The sequence below is a fragment of the Sceloporus occidentalis genome, unplaced genomic scaffold, assembly GCF_023333645.1.
Source record: "Sceloporus occidentalis isolate IW3139 unplaced genomic scaffold, rSceOcc1.0.p SCAF_123, whole genome shotgun sequence".
NCBI lineage: Eukaryota > Metazoa > Chordata > Lepidosauria > Squamata > Phrynosomatidae > Sceloporus > Sceloporus occidentalis.
In genome coordinates, this window is record NW_028317103.1 from 2645148 (window position 1) to 2665312 (window position 20165).

The 20165-nt window shown below is 39.1% G+C and overlaps 1 protein-coding gene across 1 annotated transcript in view; it reads right to left on the minus strand.

The window, feature by feature from the left end:
• Positions 1-20165, minus strand: part of LOC149282095 (mitogen-activated protein kinase kinase kinase 4-like) — a 68224-nt gene that overhangs the window by 31023 nt on the left and 17036 nt on the right. Inside the window, exons 3-9 of the mRNA XM_089498626.1 lie at positions 19295-19549; positions 18688-18834; positions 13042-13199; positions 10004-10120; positions 9617-9716; positions 9459-9542; positions 82-348 (exon numbers count right to left, since the gene is read on the minus strand). Coding sequence (XP_089354752.1) covers positions 82-348; positions 9459-9542; positions 9617-9716; positions 10004-10120; positions 13042-13199; positions 18688-18834; positions 19295-19549 — 1128 coding nt within the window. The remainder of the gene's footprint in view (positions 1-81; positions 349-9458; positions 9543-9616; positions 9717-10003; positions 10121-13041; positions 13200-18687; positions 18835-19294; positions 19550-20165) is intronic.

Below are 20165 nucleotides of genomic sequence, written 5' to 3' on the forward strand. Positions count from 1 at the left end.
AAAACCTCAATATATGAATTATGTGCAGCAACTATTTTAATGTAGTAGAATACATTTCCCATAGGTGTCTACAGTACATACCTGCATACTCCTTAGAGTGTCAGCCATTTCTACAGGGGGTACAATTTTCACGGTCTGCCCATTCCAGAAACTCCAGTTGTCTTCGTTATCCAGGTCTTTGCCAGAATGCTTGGTCATGAGCAGAAATGCATCATATGCCACATCCTCACAGTCTTTAGAACAATCTATGCCAGCAGCAGCACTAAGTAACTGTAGAATAACAGCCTTCCCCTTGGAGACATTATCAGGAACAAACACATGCAAGTTTTCTAGGGTTGCAATAAGTACCTAAAACAAGAAAAGTGGGGTTTACTATATTTGGCACAGTCGGGCACAAAAATCTTTGATGGTTGAGTGTAATAGGAATATGCAAGTTCCTTTAATAGAGCACATACAGTGCCAATTTAAACATCTCCATCTTGAACTGTAAAAGTAGGGTACATTTGTTCAGAAAACTGGTCTATAATGAGTTGGCAGGCACCCGAGGATTTTGAAACAGGAACTAGTACAAACTTTATTTGTAGGTCCCAAGTAATGTCCCAGGACACCTGGAGGAAGATTGGAAACCAAATATGTTTTGGGAGGTCACCATAGATTTTTTAGAAAGTCAGCGAGAGTATTCTATTGTTAGATAATGCTTTACACCCAGTGACTTGCAGTCTGGAAGGAGGTCTGGCATCCTCTTTTGTCTTACAGTTGGAGAAGCGACTTCTATGAGCATATGGCTTGTCAGATATTTCATGTATATCATTTTTAAGCATATTGTATGTCACACAAAAGAAAAACAAAATGTAATCAGATCTTGTTTTCTAAGATCACATTAATAGTTATATTTTTCTTATATCTTGGTGAAAAGATACACCTTATCAGGCGTGTCCTAATTACATTTATGGCCCACCTACGCCAACAAGGAGGAGTTTGATGAATACAAACTGTTTATCTTAGGAAAGGATTTAAAACGTGGAATGTGAATCTCAGACTGGTTACCACTAATAATAAACGTCTTTTTTGCAGGGAATATATTTTTTTACTGAATATAATGAGACGCGTATTTTATAAGCCAAATTATGGCAATGATGCACAAGGATTAAATCTTGTAACTGCAGGGTATTCACTTATTGGCATTAAGAAACCTTCATCTATTGAAAATCTTGCTGATATTCTGTAAAAGTTGCACAATTGCAGATACAGAAGTTTCTAAATTTAAGTAATTTGAGTACTTTTCAGTTTATTTTTTAATTTTGTTATTAGTAATGTTGCAAAAACTAGTACAGTGAGATAGTGATTTTTTTACCCCACCAATTAATGAGTTCTTGCCTTTTGTTGTTACGGACTGGATTGGGAAAGTCAACTGCCTTGGTGCCAATGGTCGAAAAATTGGATACTACTACTAGAAATAGTATAAAATTTTAAAAAGTAATAGAGACTTTATTGAAAGACAGTTAAGGTGTATATTTGTTATCTATGAAAATTGTATAGCTATTTGTTGATGCAAAGTAGCCCAGAAGTATTGTTGTAACCAGTAATCAATTATATTCATAAAAGGTGCATTCATTTCCTATAAATATTGCTGTGAGTTCTGTTAATGGGAGTTAATATAGTTGTAGTTACACATAGTATACACCTTTTTAACTTTAGGTACACATGTTGTTTATATAAGGTAGTATTGTAAAGAACCTAGGATCCTAATGCCATGTGCTATGTTTTACTTGTTGCATCATTGTTTGTGTTAAATCCTTAACCCCTTGATGACAATTGCCGGTCCGGGCACGTCACGGAAATTCATGTCGATAACGACAAATGACGTGCCAGGACCGGCACGTCATTAAACGGGTGCAGAAAGCGATCTATTTTCGCTTTCTGCACCGAAACGGCGTTGCTGTAATGCCTCGACCCCGGGGCGTCAACATCCGCCATACTTTGTATGGCGGCGGACGCCCGTTTTAAAAGCGTTTAGGAGGCGATCAACGATCGCCTCCTAAACTTAAATGGTGTCGCTGGAATGCCTCGATCAGGAGGCATCCAGCGACACCAAACACTTACCTTTGGATGGGCTGTGACCGCTCCGGAGAGCGGTCACAGCCGCAGCTGCCGGTGATCTTCGCCATCTGCAAGATGGCGGCGGTCCGGGAAAATTCAATGAAGAAACAAAGTCTAAAAAGTTCGCTAGACGGTCTCCAGACCCTCTAGAGAACTCTGGCTCCACTTGCATGTTGAATATAGGTACTGCATTCAACCATGCAAGTCAATGGAGCTCAGCTTTCTAATCACAGTGTGATTAGAAAAAATAAATTAAAAATAAAATAAAATTAATAATAATTAGAAAAAAAATAGTAAAAAAACAGTAAAATGTAAAAATAATTTCCCACTGATGTCACTATCAGGGGAACCTTCAAGTTGAAAAAAAATGTTAAAAAAATAAAAAAAAAGGCAAAAAAAAAAATATATAAAAAATATATTTTTGTGAGCAAGTCCTAAAATTAGCATATTAGCTTAAAACAATTCTCGCATGGAAAGAGTTAAAATACTGGCATATTAAATGCCCAATGCCCCAAATGTATGATTTGATGGGGTAAATTGAATTGGCCGGGTTCAACAAGGTCCCAATTAACACGGGGGGAAGGATGGCCACACATCTAATTTCCAATTAGAAAAATGCACACGTACCAAATGTGGCCTTTTAGTTCCCCCCAAAAATGACAAACCCATGCATGTGGGGTATCACTGTACTCAGGAGATGTTGCTGAACACATATTGGGGTGTCGTGTGACAGCGGCATATACCAGGAGCTGTAAATTCATACATAAAGTAGGTGTGTGTGGGAAAAATACACACACAAAAATACTACTGCAAACTTTAAAAAAATGCTGGTGGTAAAATGTGTGCATGCAAAGAGTTAAAATACCAGCATTTAAAATACCCTGGGGTGTCTAGTTTTCAAAAATATATGGTTTTGTTGGGCATACTGAAATGGCCCGGCTCAAAGATGTACCAAATAGGGCACGGGCAGTGGATCCCCAAATGCCAAAGTTCAACATTGAAAAACGTGCATGCCCCAAATGTGGCTCTTTTGCCCCCGAACAGCCAGGCAAAATCATTCATGTGGGGTATCACTGCGCTCAGGAGATGTTGCTGAACACATATTGGGGTGTTTTGTGATAGTGACATATACGAGAACTTTTTAATTCATACCTGAAGTAAAATGTGTGTGACAAAACAAATGGAAAAAAATGACTATCACAAAGTTTGACAAAGACTGGTGGTAGATATGGTGCATGGAAAGAGTTAAAATACTAGCATTTGAAATACCCTGGGGTGTCTAGTTTTCAAAAATATATAGCTTTATTGGGCACACTGAAATGGCCCGGCTCAAAGATGTACCAAATAGGGCATGGGCAGTGGATCCCCAAATGCCAAAGTGCAACATTGAAAAATGTGCATGCCCCAAATGTGGCCCTTTTGCCCCCAAACAGCCAGGCAAAATCATTCATGTGAGGTATCGCTGTACTCAGGAGATGTTGCTAAACACATATTGGGGTGTTTTTTGATAGTGACATATACCAGAACCTGTTTATTTATACCTAAAGTAAAATGTGTGTGAAAAAACAAATGCAAAAAAATTACTACCATAAAGTTTGACAAAGGCTGATGGTAGAATAAGTGCTTGGAAAGGGTTAAAATACCAGCATTTGGAATACCCTGGGCTGTCTAGTTTTCAAAAATATATGACTTGATGGGGTAAATTGCATTGGCCGGCTTCAAAGATACCCGAAATGGCACATGGGGGGAAGAATTACCAGATTTGGAAAAAATGGCTTTGAAATAGCAAAACGGTACCTGTACTTATTGCTCCATAACGTGCAGAAAAAAGCAAAAAAACATAAAAACATTGGGTATTTCTAAACTCAGGACAAATAGTAGAATCTATTTAGCTGGTTTTTTTATTACCTTTTATAGATGAGTAAAAGATTTTTCAACTAAAAGTTAGAAACAGTCATTTTTTTCTAAATTTTTCACCATATTTTATACTTTTTTTAATAGTAAATAATACGATACAATCAAAACAATGTCATCTAAAGAAAGCCCTTCTTGTCCTGAAAAAAACAATATCTAATGTGTGTGGGTTCAGTAAACGGGAAAGAAGAAAATTACAGCTAAACACGAGCAGCGCAGAAATGTTAAAACGGCCATTGTCACGAAGGGTACAAAAAGTAAAATCAGCCTTTGTCACGAAGGGGTTAAACCAGTAACTAATACCTGATAATTTCTATATTTTTGTTTTCACAATTATAATTTGAGTAACTATAATTGGGGTATAATAATCTCATTATGAATTATACATTTCTACATGATCTACAAGAATTCAGGATTAGAGATAAAACATTTTCATATTAATATTGTAGGAGAAGCCCTAAGATTACAAATCTTTTGATTAAATATTGGGTTTTGTTCCATATTTCATTATCTTAACTATCCCTTCCGGCTTGTCATTGTAGGATCTGGAAGATCTGCGTACGTATCTAGATCTTTGCCAAATAAATCCTTTCCCAGAATCAGAATTTTACACAGCCTTTTCTAAAATGCAGAGGCCTTAACTCTCTGTGAGCCACAACCAACTAAAACTGAAAGTCCTGGCCATCATACGAATAGACAATGGCGAAGTTACATAAAAAGTCCACATATATAAAAGATATATGAGTAAGTGACCAACTAATGCCTTCATTCCCAGGTCTTAAGAACCGATGTTGTTCTGCTTGTTTGCAAACAACTTCACAGAGCAAGGTACAGAATGTGTGGCAATACTAGGACAGAATCCACACAACAGCCGATTTAAAACGTCTTCCTATCCATAGGATCAGAAAAGTGAGCAGAATCCTGTCACAAAAGCCTCCGCACCATGGACTCCTGGAGGGGCCTGAGGGCTAGCCTCCTTCCTACAGACTAACTATGTGCCCTGTTTTTGGGGAGGTGGGTACAGGGGGGTCCACTGGGACTACTTCTTACCCCTCGTACAGAGTGACACATTTCCCCAATTGCCAGTGACTGTGGAGCTCAGAGGCAGATTTGGAGCACCTGCTTTCTGGGAGTGGGTTTTGTGAGTGGTGTGTTACTCTCCATCGGGTAAGGACTTACAGGACAGAGACCTCCTTGGCTAGCATTTGCACCAAGATCTGATACCCAGCCGGTTTCAGTCAGAAGTCGGGGAACCGCCGTGTTTACCATCTTCCCCACAGAGTACAATACTGGGCTGAGTGCAAATACTATGTGTTGTTTGCTGTGTATATTGTATGTACATTACCCCTTGTATTGTTTAAATTCTGGTGTGTCTTCAATAAACAGAGTCCTGTTGTCACCTCAACATTGGTGCCATCTATTCAATACTTGGGTTGGGCTGCTGTAATAACTCACTGATTTTCAGGACATTGCACGAGCTAAATACGCTAAGCTACGGCTAGCCACAGCGCTGAAGGGGTTAACTACTGGTGTCCTGGCAGGCGGGGGCGCAGTTTGGCGGAAGTACCCAGTCACGGTACAGGGCATCCTCCAGTGGAACAGCGTTTTTTCGGGTGGCTTTTGTAATGGCAGCATCAACCTTAGGGGCTGAGGTCCTCCAAAGAACGAACGGATAAAGATGTTTAACCCTTCTGAAGATGGAAGGTCTTTTCTTGCAGTGACTCAGTTGCCAAAACCAGGTGTTTGAAGGTCACTGGTAATTTACAAGATGTACCAGACTTCTTGTCCTCTGCTTCTTTTTGCATCACAACTGCCACTCTTAGAGCCAAGAGGAGTTTCTCCATCTCTTCTGCTGGAAAAAAGAATATGTCCAGCTTTATTTCTTCTGAAGAAAAGGCTTTATTAGATAGACCTTAAGGCTCAAAGATGAAAGAGAGCCACGGTCTAATTTTCTACACTGCCCAGAAGAGAGTAGTATAGCTATAGCCGGAGGAATCTTGTTTCCGAAGAGCTCAAAATGTACACCGACGCGTAGACTGAAATTCAAAAAAAATTTACTCCAAACATCTTCTGAATCAGGAAGAGGAAGAGCAGACCTTGGACTTGGAGTCACTCAAAGGATTATTGCACAAGGAGCATGCTATTTGTATAGTCCTGGAAGAGGACTTTTCTAGAGGTCTCCACCTGAGGTACCTCAGTTTCTCAGCCATGATAGCAATAGAATAAAAGCTACATCTGTTCCTTTTAACCGTGTCCATGGAGCTAAAATATACGTGCAGCGTCACCGAAACAATGTTTATTGCTCTATTACTTGCAAAAAGAAAAAGAAAAACATTGTGTATTTCTAAACTCAGAACAAATAGACTAGACTATATTTAGTAGGTTTTTTCATTAACTGCTGTAGATGAGTAAAAGACTTTTCATTTAAAAGAAAAAAAAAAGTGATTTTCATTTTTTCATCATGTTTTAAAAAAACTTTTTATAGTAAATTAGATTATCAAAATAATGAAACCCTTTCTCGTCCTGGAAAAAAATATATACATACATACAAATTCTGTGGGTTCACTAAATGAGGGAAGAAAATTACAGCTAAACACTAGCAGCACAAAAATGTTTACAGAAATTGTCAGAAAATGCCAAATACCAAAAAAATGAGCTCTGTCCTTAAGGGGTAAAACACAAAAATTGTTCCCAGGCTTCTTCACTAATATTTATCAAGGAAGCCAATATTTGTGGAGGGCACTGAATATGTATGTATATTTCTCATTCAGAAGATGTACAATGTATATAAAATATTCAGAACACAGATACAAGAAAGCCTTAAAAAGCTAAAAACGTACACACTTTAATCGAGGAACATGGTTTTAAGGATTACTAGTACAGAAAAGTACAGCAGGTGCTTGAACTACTGGTAAGGCAGACATAATTTTAGACAAAAAGTTCGGAAACAATACACATCATTTACACTCTGTCTTTTATATGGTCTTTGATATGAAAAATATTTTTACAAACTGTCAAAATGTCTTAAACGAGAAATCAAACAAAAATAGAAAAACAAAATGTGGAATGTGAAAGTATCTCTTGAAGCGTGGTAATTAACAGGAACAAATCATATAGTTTGGTTGCTCCACAAACACACATTACCTAGAACCAAGAGCATAACTAGAAACAGCTGGACCCAAGTGAGAAAATTGCCCCAGGCCCCCCAACTTCACCAAGCAACATGTCTTACAGTGCCACCTTTGCCAAACAAGCTGCCTGTTCCATCATTGCCCCTTGCCCCCCACCATAAAACTATGGCACACACATGCATGCTCACATCCACTTATACACAGGCATACATGCTCACATACATTCACACCCTTTCCCCCCCTTATCTCTTCTGCAGCTTTGGTTTTGTTGCCATAATATGACTGTTCAGAATTGTTTAGAAAGTGCCCTTTGCACTTTGCGGTCCAGGTCAGAAAAGCCCTTGAAGTGGTAGGCAGACAGGCACAAGTGGTGGTAGGGGTAGCCCATGCCCCCTAGAAAGGTGGGCCCCATTGCAATTGCGATGGCTGTGCCCCTTGTAGTTACGCCACTGCCTAGAACATGCTTCTAAGAGTTGATAGAAGAGAGGGCTTCCACGCATCACTTAAAAATGCTCTAAGATACAATGATCAAATTTGATCCGCTTATATGCAAATTAGTTGCTAGAGTGTAGCTATTTGCCTTTACTTAACCAAAAAGTAGCAAGCCTGCCATATGCAGGCAAGGTACATGACAAGTAAGAGAACACATGACCACCATACCTATGTGAGTTTGCTGGACATCCCATTCCAAAACTATGGGTATTAAATATGGAGTTGCCCTTCCCCTCCAAGGATGTGTCTGAGGGAATTTGAGCCCATCCATCCAAAACAGCAGTTGTGGGTCAGATACTAATGTGGTTTATCCCAAAGGTGTTCATAAAGCGTTAAGTTCAAGGCTCTGTGCTGGCCACTTAAGTTATTCCTACACCAAACTTTACAGTAGACACTATGCATTCCGGTAGTTAGTGTTCTCCTGGCATTTGTCAAACTCCTATTCATCTATCAGACTTCCAGTTTTACACACCATGCATGGCATTACACAGTGATCTTTGGCTTATGTACAGCTACTAGGCCATGGAAGCCCATTTCATAACGCTCTCTTCAGTATGACCTATTCTACCGCCAATGTTTGTCTATGGAGATGGCTGCCTATGTGCTTGATTTTAGACACCTTTAGCCATTGGCTAAAACACCTGATCTCAATAACTAGCAGGGTTTCTGCATACTTTTAGTCATATATTATAACACCAGTTACCAGATATGCTTAGTTTTGCTAGTCAAGATTAGTAGATTCATAACTGCTACATGTAATTCTTTTTTTTAGGGGCTTAGCAGAGAAAAACTACCGTATTTGCTCGATTAAAAGAAGACCCCCCCCAAATTTGAATATTTCGAAAAAAAAGAAAAAGCCGTAATAAGACTACACTATAAGGAAAAAGTTTTATTAGTAAATATTAATTCACATGCAAACTATTTTTTCATATTTAAAAAAAAAAAAACTATGATTGAGAAAAATGCATTTTTTTTATTTTTCCATTATTTGCCAACCTCCCCCCTAGTTACGCACATCTGCCCCATGGCTTGCTACTCTGCCCCCAAGATATGCCTTATTCCCCCTTTTGGCCAATCTGCCCCATTCTCACATGCCTATACCCCCTATAAGCCCGTCCCCCGACTTACCGATGCATCCCTAGACTTGTCCCCCATGCTCCAGACTTCCTGGTGTCAATTAGGGGCAGCCGGTGGACCCAACCGCCACTGCTACCCCGGACTTCCGCCGAGGCTTCTATGACTGAGCACCGGAAGGTCACGTCACGCCAGGGCTCCGTCACCGAAGCCCCGGCGGGTCAGTAGCAGCGAAGGTCGTCTGCGCGCATCGCACACAAGTTCACCGTCTGCCAGAGAGAAGGACCCAGGTCCCCTGCAGCACCACCTGCTGGCTGATACTTCTATGGTGGAGCACAGGAAGGTCGTGTCACACCGGCACTCCGTCAGGGAAGCCCTGGCAGCAGCGGAGACTGTATGCGCGCATTGTGTAGACGTTTACCGGCTGCCAGACAGGAGGATCCAGGTCCCCTGAAGCTCTGCGAGGGATCTGGATCTTAGTCTTATAGTCAAACCACTATTTGAGGTCTGATTATAAGACTACATCGAAGGGGTATTTTTTTACTTATTTATTTATTTTAGAGCATTTGCTCTGAAAAAAGCTTGTCTAATAATCGAGCAAATACCGTATTCTTTATTCACACTCAGACTTAGGTCTAAATTGCGCTAGAAGACTGCACATCAGACTGGTCCCATGACTAGGTTTTAAAACTTACTCATATTTTGCTTTTTTAAACCAGTTTGGAAACCTGTGTTTATAATGCATACCTTTGTATAATCCTTTGCTTTTAAGGAAGTTAGAAGATCTTGCACTGGCACTGAAAAAGTAAATTCTGCTGCTATTTCGAGATCCTAAAAAGAAAATATATATATATATGAAATAATGATTTAACAGACCAAAAATGCAATGAAGTATGCAAGATTACCTTTCGTAACATCTTTGCAAAGCCAAGAGCTTTAGATGCTCTTTCCCTTGCTTCATGAAACAGCTCTTTCAAGGCTCGGCTGGTTTCAATCACGGATCTCCTGCAGCAAAGGTAGGAACAGAGTTACAGAACTGCTATCTTAAAAGGACAATCGTACATGTATTTGCAAAGCAGCAATATGAGCATGTATCTTCAGCCCACAGATATTTCCTTCAGCTCAAATCCAACTAATCAACTTAAGGCAGGGTTTTCAAGATGCTGCTACGCTTAAACAAAACTTTGATACGAATATGGTACGAATATGTGATATGAACTATAGAATATCTTCACATTCTCACAAATGCGGCAGTGCAACAGAATAGAAAAAAAATCTTCAAAAAGAATTACCTGATTTCATCAGAGACGCTGCCATCATCAGTGCTGGCCCAAAATTCCTCACAGCTGTCCTGCAGACCGGAATCAAGGAAATTCCCAGTGGATTTGAGCAACGTTCCTGCTATGTCACTGAACAAAAAAAACAAAAAAGCATTTAACACAGGAAAAAGTCTGTATGCCCCTTTGGCGGCCCACCAACAAAGAATGCACACATAAGTAAGTATGCCTTAATAGAGGGAAAAAAATAAAAAATAAAAAACACTTGCTGTAGCATGCCCTTAAATACAATATGTACAATTATATCCTGGTAAGCATTAGCAGATATCAATGTGCAACATTTAAAACGCAGTCCACTGCACACACTGCCTGAACGTCTGTATAAAAGGCAGCAGTGGTCACTGTTGTGACTACTTAAAAACAAAACAAAAAAGTACATTAACCCCTTTGGTGCAATGTCTGATTTTTTGTACCCTTCGTGACATTAGTTGTTCTAACATTTCTGCGGAACTCACGGTTAGCTCTAACTTTGTTCTCTCTCGTTTACTGTACCCACACAAGTTATATTTTTTTTTTTAGATGTCATTTTGATCAGATCATATAATTTACTATAAAAAAAAAAAAAGTATAAAATATGTTGGAAAATTGGAGAAAAAACAAGTGACTTTTACTTGAAAAACTTCACTCATCTACAAAAATCTGCTAGTTATTTTATTCGATTATAAGATGACCCCCCAAAATCTTATTAATTTAGAAAAAAAAAGCCTGAATATAAGACAAATAGGAAAAAAGTTTTACAAGTAAATATTAATTCTTGTAAACAATTTTTTCCTATTTAATAAAAGCTATGATTGAGAAAATGTTTGTTTTTGTTTTTTTTTCCTTTTATTTGCCAACCTGGCCCCCATTTATGCACATCTGCCCCCAGGCTTCCCACTCTGTCTCCCTGATATGCCTTATACCCTCTTATATGCCACTCTACCTCCAGAGTGGCATATAGGGGGGTTAAAGGCATTTCTGAAGGCAGAGTGGCATATAGGGGGTTAAAAGGCATATCATGGGGCACTCTGCCTCCAGAAAAGCCTTAAGCTTTCCCTGCCCGACTTACCAGTGCTTCTGACTCCCTGGTGTCTGGTGGGGGCAGCGGGTGTTCCGCCGGAAATTCTATGAGCACCGGAAGGTCATGTGATGTTGGTGCTGCGCCATAGAAGCTACGGCGGAAGTACAAGCAGTAGCGGGGGTTGTCTGCGTTCATTGAGCGGAGGTTCGCCGGCTGGCAGCAGGGGAAGGTATGCACAATGCGCGTAGACAAGTTCCGCTGCTGCCGGGACTTTTGCCGGCGCTCGGTGATAGACGTCCGGTGTGAGTTCGGCGGCAGCAGCAGAGGTTACCAGACAGGAGGATCCAGGTCCTGTGCAGTGCTGCTGGGGATCTGGATCTTAGTCTCATAGTCAAACCTCATTTGAGGTCTAATTAGAAGACAACCTCGATTATAAGACGAGGGGTATATTTCAGAGCATTTGCTCTGGAAAAAACCTTGTCTTATAAATTGGGCAAATATGGTAGATTCTACTATTTCACCTATGTTTAGAAATACCCAATGTTTTTATGTTTTTGTGCATGGAATAGGTCAATAAGTACAGGTAGCATATTGCTATTTGAAAAGCATTTTTCCCCAAATATGGTCATTCTGCCCCTGTGTGCCATTTGGGACATCTTTGAAGCTGGTAAGTTCAAGTTATCCCCATCAAACCATATACGTTTGAAAACTAGACACCCCAGGATATTTCAAATGCTATTTTAACGCTTTCCATGCACTAATTCTACTACCAGTTTTTGTCAAACTTTGTGGTAGTAATTTTATGGAGTTTTTTCTCCACACACCTTTTATTATAGGTATGAATTTACCACTCCTGGAATATGTCACTGTCAAACACCCCCTGATATGTAACATCTCCTGAGTACAGTAATGCATGGTTACGTCTAGTTGTTTGGGGACTAAAAGGCCACACATTGAGAAGTGATAATTTTTCAAATTGGAATTGTAACATGTTGAAAACTCTGCCCACATATCCTAGCTGCAAGATCTTTGAAGCCGGTCAGTATAGTTTTCAAAAATATGATTTGATGGGGGTAAATTGGACACCCCAGTATGCTGGTATTTTACCCTTTCCCATGCACACATTTTACCATTAGCCTTTATCAAACACAAAATCTATATGAGGTATAAATGTACAGCTCCTAGTATATGTCAAAGCCAAACACCAACATAATAAGTCTTATAGGGCTGCAACTAACGATTATTTTCATAATCGATTAGTTGGCCAATTATTTTTTTGATTAATCGGATAAAAAAAATAAAGGTAAATTTGTTTATTTTAAAGAATTTAATGAACAAACTGGATGTTAAAAACAAAACAGCAGGAAAAAAAAACCGAGAAAAATACCACGGATATGCCACTGTGCCCCTGATATGCCTTATAACCCCTGATATGACACACTCCAACCCCCGCTCCAGATTCCTTGGTGTCTAGTAGGGGTAGCCGGTGAACGTCTGCGCGATCCGCACAGACAAACCTCTGCTGCTGGCCGGCACTGTTGCTTCTATAACTAAGCACTGGAAAATCGCGTGGTGCCGGTGCTCCATCATAGAAGCCCCAACAGAAGGGCCGGCAGTAGTGGAGGTTGTCTGCGCGCATCGCACAGACGCCCACCGGCTGCCAGAGAGGGAGATCCAGGTCCCCTGAAGTGCTGTGGGGGATCCACCTCTCTGGCAGCCGGCTAACGCTGCACAATGCGCGCACAAAACCTCCGCCGCTGCTGGCCGGTACTTCCGCCTGGGCTTCTACGGTGGAGCACCGGAAGGCCACGTATTATCTGACCTCATTTTATATTCGATAAAATTGATTCAACTAAGCAATAATGAAATTAGTTGGCAACGATTTTCATTATCGATTCGTTGTTGCGTTGTTGAGAACTGACAACTGTTTCGTTTCCAGGAAAAGTTGAATTTTTAACTTTTAAAACAAAAAAAAAAAAAACCCTGTTTTTACCAAAAAAGTTTGCCCGCCTGAGCTTCACCACCTCGAATGTATGGAGTGATTTCCTTGGTGAAATTCCATTCCTCCTCCAGTAGGTTTTTTAGACTGTGAGAGGCTTGAGGCAAATGCTGCAACATTTGAATCCAACTCCTCATATAATCAAAATACACCTAGAAGAAAGGGAAAGCACTTTAAATGTCAGACAAAAGGAGTTTTTAAAGAAAAAAAAGCCTCAAGTGTATTCTGCAAACCATTAGATGAACTGTTCATTTGAACACACCAGCTTCATTATGCATAAACAAGTGCTGAACTCAATAAGCATCTCCTGCAAGAGGGGTTTACCAGGCAAAGTGTACCATAATGTGTAAAGTGATACTAACAGCAAAAGATGCTTTTCCAAAAAACTAAAACGTGTACAATATATTGCTTATTTCAGACGTATTTATGACAGGATTAACTCCTTAAGGTCCATTGACGGGTCAGGCACATCACGCAAAAACGGTCACTTAATGACCTATAATGGGCCTGACACGTCATTTCATTAAAACAAGCTTAGAAAGTGATCTTAGCTTAATCGGTGTTGCTGTATTGCCTCGATGTCGAGGCATGCAGCAACACCGAGATCAGCATTAGGAACCATGTCTGGCCCCTCCTCGGGGCGCCATGACGGACACCCGTCTTAAAAGAGTTTAGGAGGCGATTGACGATCCCGTCCTAAACTTCAATGGTCACAAGCGCCACTGTGAGTGATTTTGCCACTTGCAAGATGGCGGCACGTCCTCTAAAAAAATAAAGTTGGAAAGTTCACCAGAGGGTTTCCAGACCCTCTACAGAACTCTGGCTCCAATTGCAGGTACTGCATTCAACCATGCAAGTCAATAGAGCCCAGCTTTCTAATGACAAGGTGGTTAGTAAAATATTTAATAAAATAAAATAAAAAAAGTGGTAACGTTTAAATATAATTATACATCAGAGGAACCATCCAGTTCCAGCAAAAATGTAAGCTTATTATTATGAGCAAGTGCTAAAATTAGCACTATATCTTCCCAAAAATCTTGACATGGAAAGATTTAAAGTAAAAGCATTTCAAATACCCAAGGGGTGTCTAATTTAAAAAAATAAAAATGGTTTGATTGGAGCGGCTGGCAAAAAGATGACCAAAATGGGGGGTGGGGGGAGCGCACTTCGCAAATGTGGCTTTTTAACCCCCAACCACCAGACAAACCCATGCATGGTGGTATCATTGTACTCGGGAGATGTTGCTGAACACATATTGGGTATAGCCACGTACACCTGGAGCTATAAATTTATACCCGAAGTACAATTTTTGTGGGGGGGGGGGGACCAATTACTGCCGCAAACTTTGGCAAAGGCTGGTGGGTAGAATCTCATGCATGGAAAGGGTTAAAATACTGTCATTTGAAATACTTAGGGGTGCCTAGTTTTCAAATATATATGGTTTGATGGGGTAAACTGAATTAACCGGCTTCAAAGACACGGGGGCAGTTAAAAAAAAATAAAAAAATGCACATTTCCTAAATGTGGCGTTTTTCCTCCCAAACAACCCGACAGGGTTTCACCGTACTAAATAGATTCTACCATTTGTCCTGAGTTCAGAAATCCCCAATGTTTTTTTTTTTGCTTTTTTTCTACAAGTTATAGGGCAATAAGTACAAGTAGTGTTTTGCTATTTCAAAACCATTTCTTGTTATTCTGCCCCATGTGCTATTTGGGACATCTTTAAAGCTGATCAATTCAATTTACCCCATCAAACCATGTATTTTTGAAAACTAGACACCACAAAGTATTTCAAATGCTAGTATTTTAACCCTTTCCATGCATGAGATTCTACCACCAGCCTTTTGCCAAAGTTTGTGGTAGTAATTTTGGTATGACTCTCGTCTCTCTTCTCAAGCGATGCCCCACCATAAGTCCCCTAAATCTGTCACAAATTAATAAAGAACTCACAAAATATATAGTACAAAAAAGTAATGATCAATATAGTAAATATTTGGCAAACATTAATAATCCAGTTAAACAATTGATAAATTAGTGAAACCATTAATCCATTAATTAGGATAAATGTATTAAATTATCGGAAAATCTCAATTTGGAGAAAAAGAAATTCAAGCAATGGTAATTAACCCCTTAAAACAGTGTATGCTGTTGTATGCCGTCATGAAGAAAACATGCCCAAAAACCTATACTGACGGCACATACCATCATGAAAAAAGGTTGCAGTGTGCACACCTGTGTAGACTGCTACCCGCTGGTTCCCGGTGCAAGGGAGTGAACAGGCATTTACCGACCTCAGGTCAGAAGTCTTGTGTGATGATGTGATCACGGGATACTTCCTTCATGAATGGATGGATGGATGAACTCAACACTACATTTGTTGTTGGTGCTGCTGATCGGTCAAAGGCTGATCAACAAGCACAGAAAAGTTTTTTGTTTTGTTTTTTAAATGAGAGATCAATGTATGGATGAGGAGCGTGCCAATACCAAGAAAAAATGTTATGCAGCGGATCAAGTAGTGTGGCACAACCATGACCATCCATGTAAAATCAAATCAAATAAGAAAAAAAAATACCCTATACCCAGAACATTAATTTATTTTTTTTAGAAATGTGCTGATGACTCACTTAGCTAAGGTAATAAGGGCGATGAGAGCTGTGGCCAACAAAAGCAGCCGCATAACAAAACAAAAAGGATGGCATACTTGTGAAAACGTATCTTTTTCTAAACTGTCTGTATAATATCACCTTAACCCTTTAATTACTGTATGCTGTTGCGCAGTAAAATGAGCATGTCATGGGATTTTTCATGTAGATTTAAAAAAATATACGCAAACCATATCCATGTGGGGTACTTCCGTAATCTAGAGATGCAACTGAACTTAATATAGAAAGCTTGGTGAAAAAAAAGCAATGAAAATTAATGTTACAGCTCTGATTGCCAAGCATTGCATGATAAGTGTCCAAATATGCCAAGTTAAATACAATTGCTTGTCTTCTCTCCCAAAATATATACTACTGTGGGGTGTATTGAGCTGGTGGGCTGCTAAACTGTCCCAAATGACACGTGGGCCTCACAAATTAAGTAACTGATACATTTTAGATATGACACAAAAGATTTTGTGGTATTTCACTCAACTGAGGAAATTTGGGGACAATTAAAGGAATAGTACAAAAATACTATACATCTAAAAAATTGTATTAAGTGAAAGTTCTATCTACCCTTCAAAGAGCAATATATAATTTGCATGGGTGCATGTAACATTAAACAGGAGAATTTTTGCTACAGAAAATGTAAAAAAAGGCAAAAAAGGCCTTAGGTTTCTAGGTGCTAAATACTTTCAGTAAAGATGGGTTAAAGCTGATAAGACACCAAGGAAACAGCCTGAAGCCACACTTACATATTCAGACACTGACACCAACACACCTTGAAAGCCACACACACAAAACCCTTACCCTGTGAAGGATTATCATTCATGCAGCTCACACAGAGTGCATTATGTGACCATGCTGAACACCCCCCCCCCCCCTTCTTGGAATCAGGCATACAAAGCGACAAGTCTTGCAGTTAGTACATTATCCCTACTGCCGGAGCATGACGTGCAAAACCCTAGGCGTCATTGCATTTTGCCTGGGGTTTTTCAAGCCCTGCTCATATTGTGGTTTGGGTTGAGAGTTGTATATAAGAGAATTTGTATGCAAACTTTAATCTTTTTTTAATAAAAACATTTTATACAGGAATCACACATACACACTGAGTTTATGATATTGGATCCACACATAGTATGTGACTAGAACACTTACACTTTGTGGTTTGGTCTTGTGTCTGGTAGTACATTGTTTTGTCTGAGGATGACCTTTGATTTGCTCACAAGCGTTCATTACTATGAATAGATCTCCAGTTTAATACATGTTTCTCACAACGTGCAAGCAAAATGTGGCTAGCATGGTTAGATTCATATATTGTTTGCTTTGAAGTTTTACCATCTTAGAAAAACTGAGGTTATTTGAGGGTGTCACACTGGAGTTGCTCCAAAATATATCTCATACCCTAAATATAAAAAGGAACACACTGTGCTTTGGTGTTATTTGAAGAATTCTACTTAGCAGCATTAGATTTTAAATGCTAGCACCAAAGGGAAAAAAACATGAAGACCGACAATAGCTCAAATCACAATCTTGCAAAAACGTGTAAACCTTCAAACTGCCGTATTTGCTCAATTATAAAAAACAAGTTGTTTTTCAGAGCAAATGCTCGTCTTATAATCTTGAGAGTGCCATAAAGGGGGTTAAAAGGCATTTCTGGAGGCAAAGTAGCATATAGGGGGTTAAAAAGCATATCAGGGAGGCAGAGTGGCAAGGCTGGGGGCAGATTGGCAAATAAAAAAATATTTTTCTCAATCATAGCTTTTATCAAATATGAAAAAATGGTTTACACGAATATTTACTAGTAAAACGTTTTTCCTATAGGGTCGTTGAATTCAGGCTTTTTTCCTAAATTAAATATTCAGATTTTGGGGGGTCGTCTTATAATCGAACAAATACGGTATATTAAAACTCATGTAGAAATTCTGTAACTATGCAGTTTCCAGTTTTTTTACCAATTACAAAAGCGTACTTCCAAAAAAAAAAAAAAAAAAAAAAATACAAAGTGAGCAATCAAACAAGGCACATGTGAATATTGCAAAATATTTTAAAAACTATAAGATTAATAAAGCTATTAAATCGGTTTAGAACTCACATCTTGTTGGGACAACACTTGAGTACACCACTGCTTCCAGATTTATTTTCAAAGAACTAGTAGAAGCATGTGTATTCACCATTGTATACCATAACTGTGGATGAAGGTAATTTGACTTATCCCAGGAGGTTGAGATGGCAAAGTCAGGAGTCAAAAAAAAAAAAAGCAGAAAAAAAAAAAAAGGAAAAAAGAAAAGTGGGGAAATCCTAAGCCATTTTTTGCTTTTTTTTGCCGGAAAAATTGAAACCAAATGGAGTGTGGAATATCTTTTTACAATTCACGTAGGAGGATTAGAAAAGATTGTTTTTTTGTGTCGATGGTTTCTTCCTTTATTTTGTTCCATTTGAGGGAAAGGGGGGTTAACTGTTCTCATGTATAGTTGAAATGTTAACATATACACATTGTTTTTTTTATTTGCAACAAAAAAGTTTTAAAAAGGAAATTTAGTTCATTATTTACTGAATACGATGTACTTTTATTTCAACCATGATACTTTTTATATACACTGCATTCAATGTTCCCAGTGTAACAAAATAACTTTAAATTTGTAAAACAACTCCACTTTTCAGTTTTTCTGAAAATAAAGATTTTTTTTTCCGTGGGGGGGGTTGGAAGTTTTCTTCCATGGCTTCCAAATTTCTGGAAATTTTACTTCCCTTCCCAGAGGAGAAAGAGGGTTATATCATAGCAAATTAGCACAGGAATTTCACACTAAATTGTCTGACGTTATTAAGCACGTCATTCCAATTTTACAACGTTCACTTTATTTACGGTGCAAGATTCACCAGCAACTAACATTAAGTCGCTCCACAACGTCATAACAGTACAAACAAAACTACTAGATTTAAATTTGAGATCATAACTGATTATAAAATGTGGGCTACACAATATTTTTTCTCTTACCATTAACATCTTGTGTAGATCTTCCTCAAATGCATCAATATTGGAGTCAAGTTTCTGCAAGTCGTTTAATACTTCCCGTAACATGAACTGATAATATTGCTTCATCAAAAGTCCACCCTTCAAGACTTCCTTGCACTCTCGTACTAACTGTGTGGAAAAGAATAACAAGTGAGCTTAACATTAATCCTTGCCGTCTGCTCATTTGAACACGTCTGTCAAAAGTGCTGTCCATATACTCCTTAAATATGACACTAACTAAAAACAAAAGCAAAATAAAATGCACAATAACGATCAATAGTTTTGAAGTTGGAAACCCAAAAGGAGTTTTGTCAATTAACTCAAGTCTTTGTCCATTCATATGATCTTAGGAAAGGACTCCCCCCCCCCCCAATTACAAGTGTACATGAACTCCCAATGTCTGTGCACTTCTGCTCAGTGAAACACAATCAGTGAAGACCCATGCTGTATTAGTGATAAGACATATGCATGCGAGATGCATGTGGGGGAGGGGGACTTTAAATGTTTTTCTTTCTAGTTAGAACTGCACCTAAATAATGATATAAAATGATGTTGCATAAAGCACAACATACAAGTATTTAATAATCACCTGCTTAATACTTAGGAGTGATGGTTCCCCAGCTGGTCTCTGCTCCAGTCTCAATTTGAGACATTCATGAATAACATTCAAGAGGACCCGACAAAGTACCAAGAATGCAGGCTCGAAGGATGGCAAATCCATGGACTTTAACTCTTCCCATGATACAAGATCGCCGGTATATTCATCCTGTGTGGAGCTAGATGTTTGCCTCAAGAGGTCAGGCAGATAGTCTGAACACAATATGAGGTCTGGAAATTCTGAAAGCTGCCAAGGGAAGAATTAAATAAACTTTTTTATGCTGTAACATGACTGAAAACACAGAAGCAGTGAGTAAACTGAAAAACTGCTACAAATGCAAGCAAGATTTTTTTAAAGTGTCCCATGGACAATGTTTTTCTTCAGTGTAAATAGGTCAGCGTCCACCATACCATTGCATAGCGACAGACGCCTGGTTTAAGAGTTTAGGAGGCGATCAATGGTGTCACTGAAATGCCTTAATAGCGAGGCATTCAGCAGCACCGAAAACCCACCCCCAGGACGCACTGTGAACGCCCCAGAGAGCGGTCGCAAGCACCACTGCAAGAGATTTTGCCTCTCGCAAGATGGTGGCATTTTGTGATGTAATCAGGTGAACTTTCCAGTTCCAACAAAATGTAAAAAAAAATATAATATTTATATTATATATACTGAGATACACACACAAATAATACTGTAGAGAATCCCACGGCACACCAATACACAGGACCCTGGTGCAGTCTCCCATTGCGGCAATAATGTATATCCAAAATGAATGGGAACACTCATGGTGTTTAAAATGACAATCCACACGTTAATTTTTATGAGCAAGTCCTAAAATTAGCGATATATCGTCACAAAAATT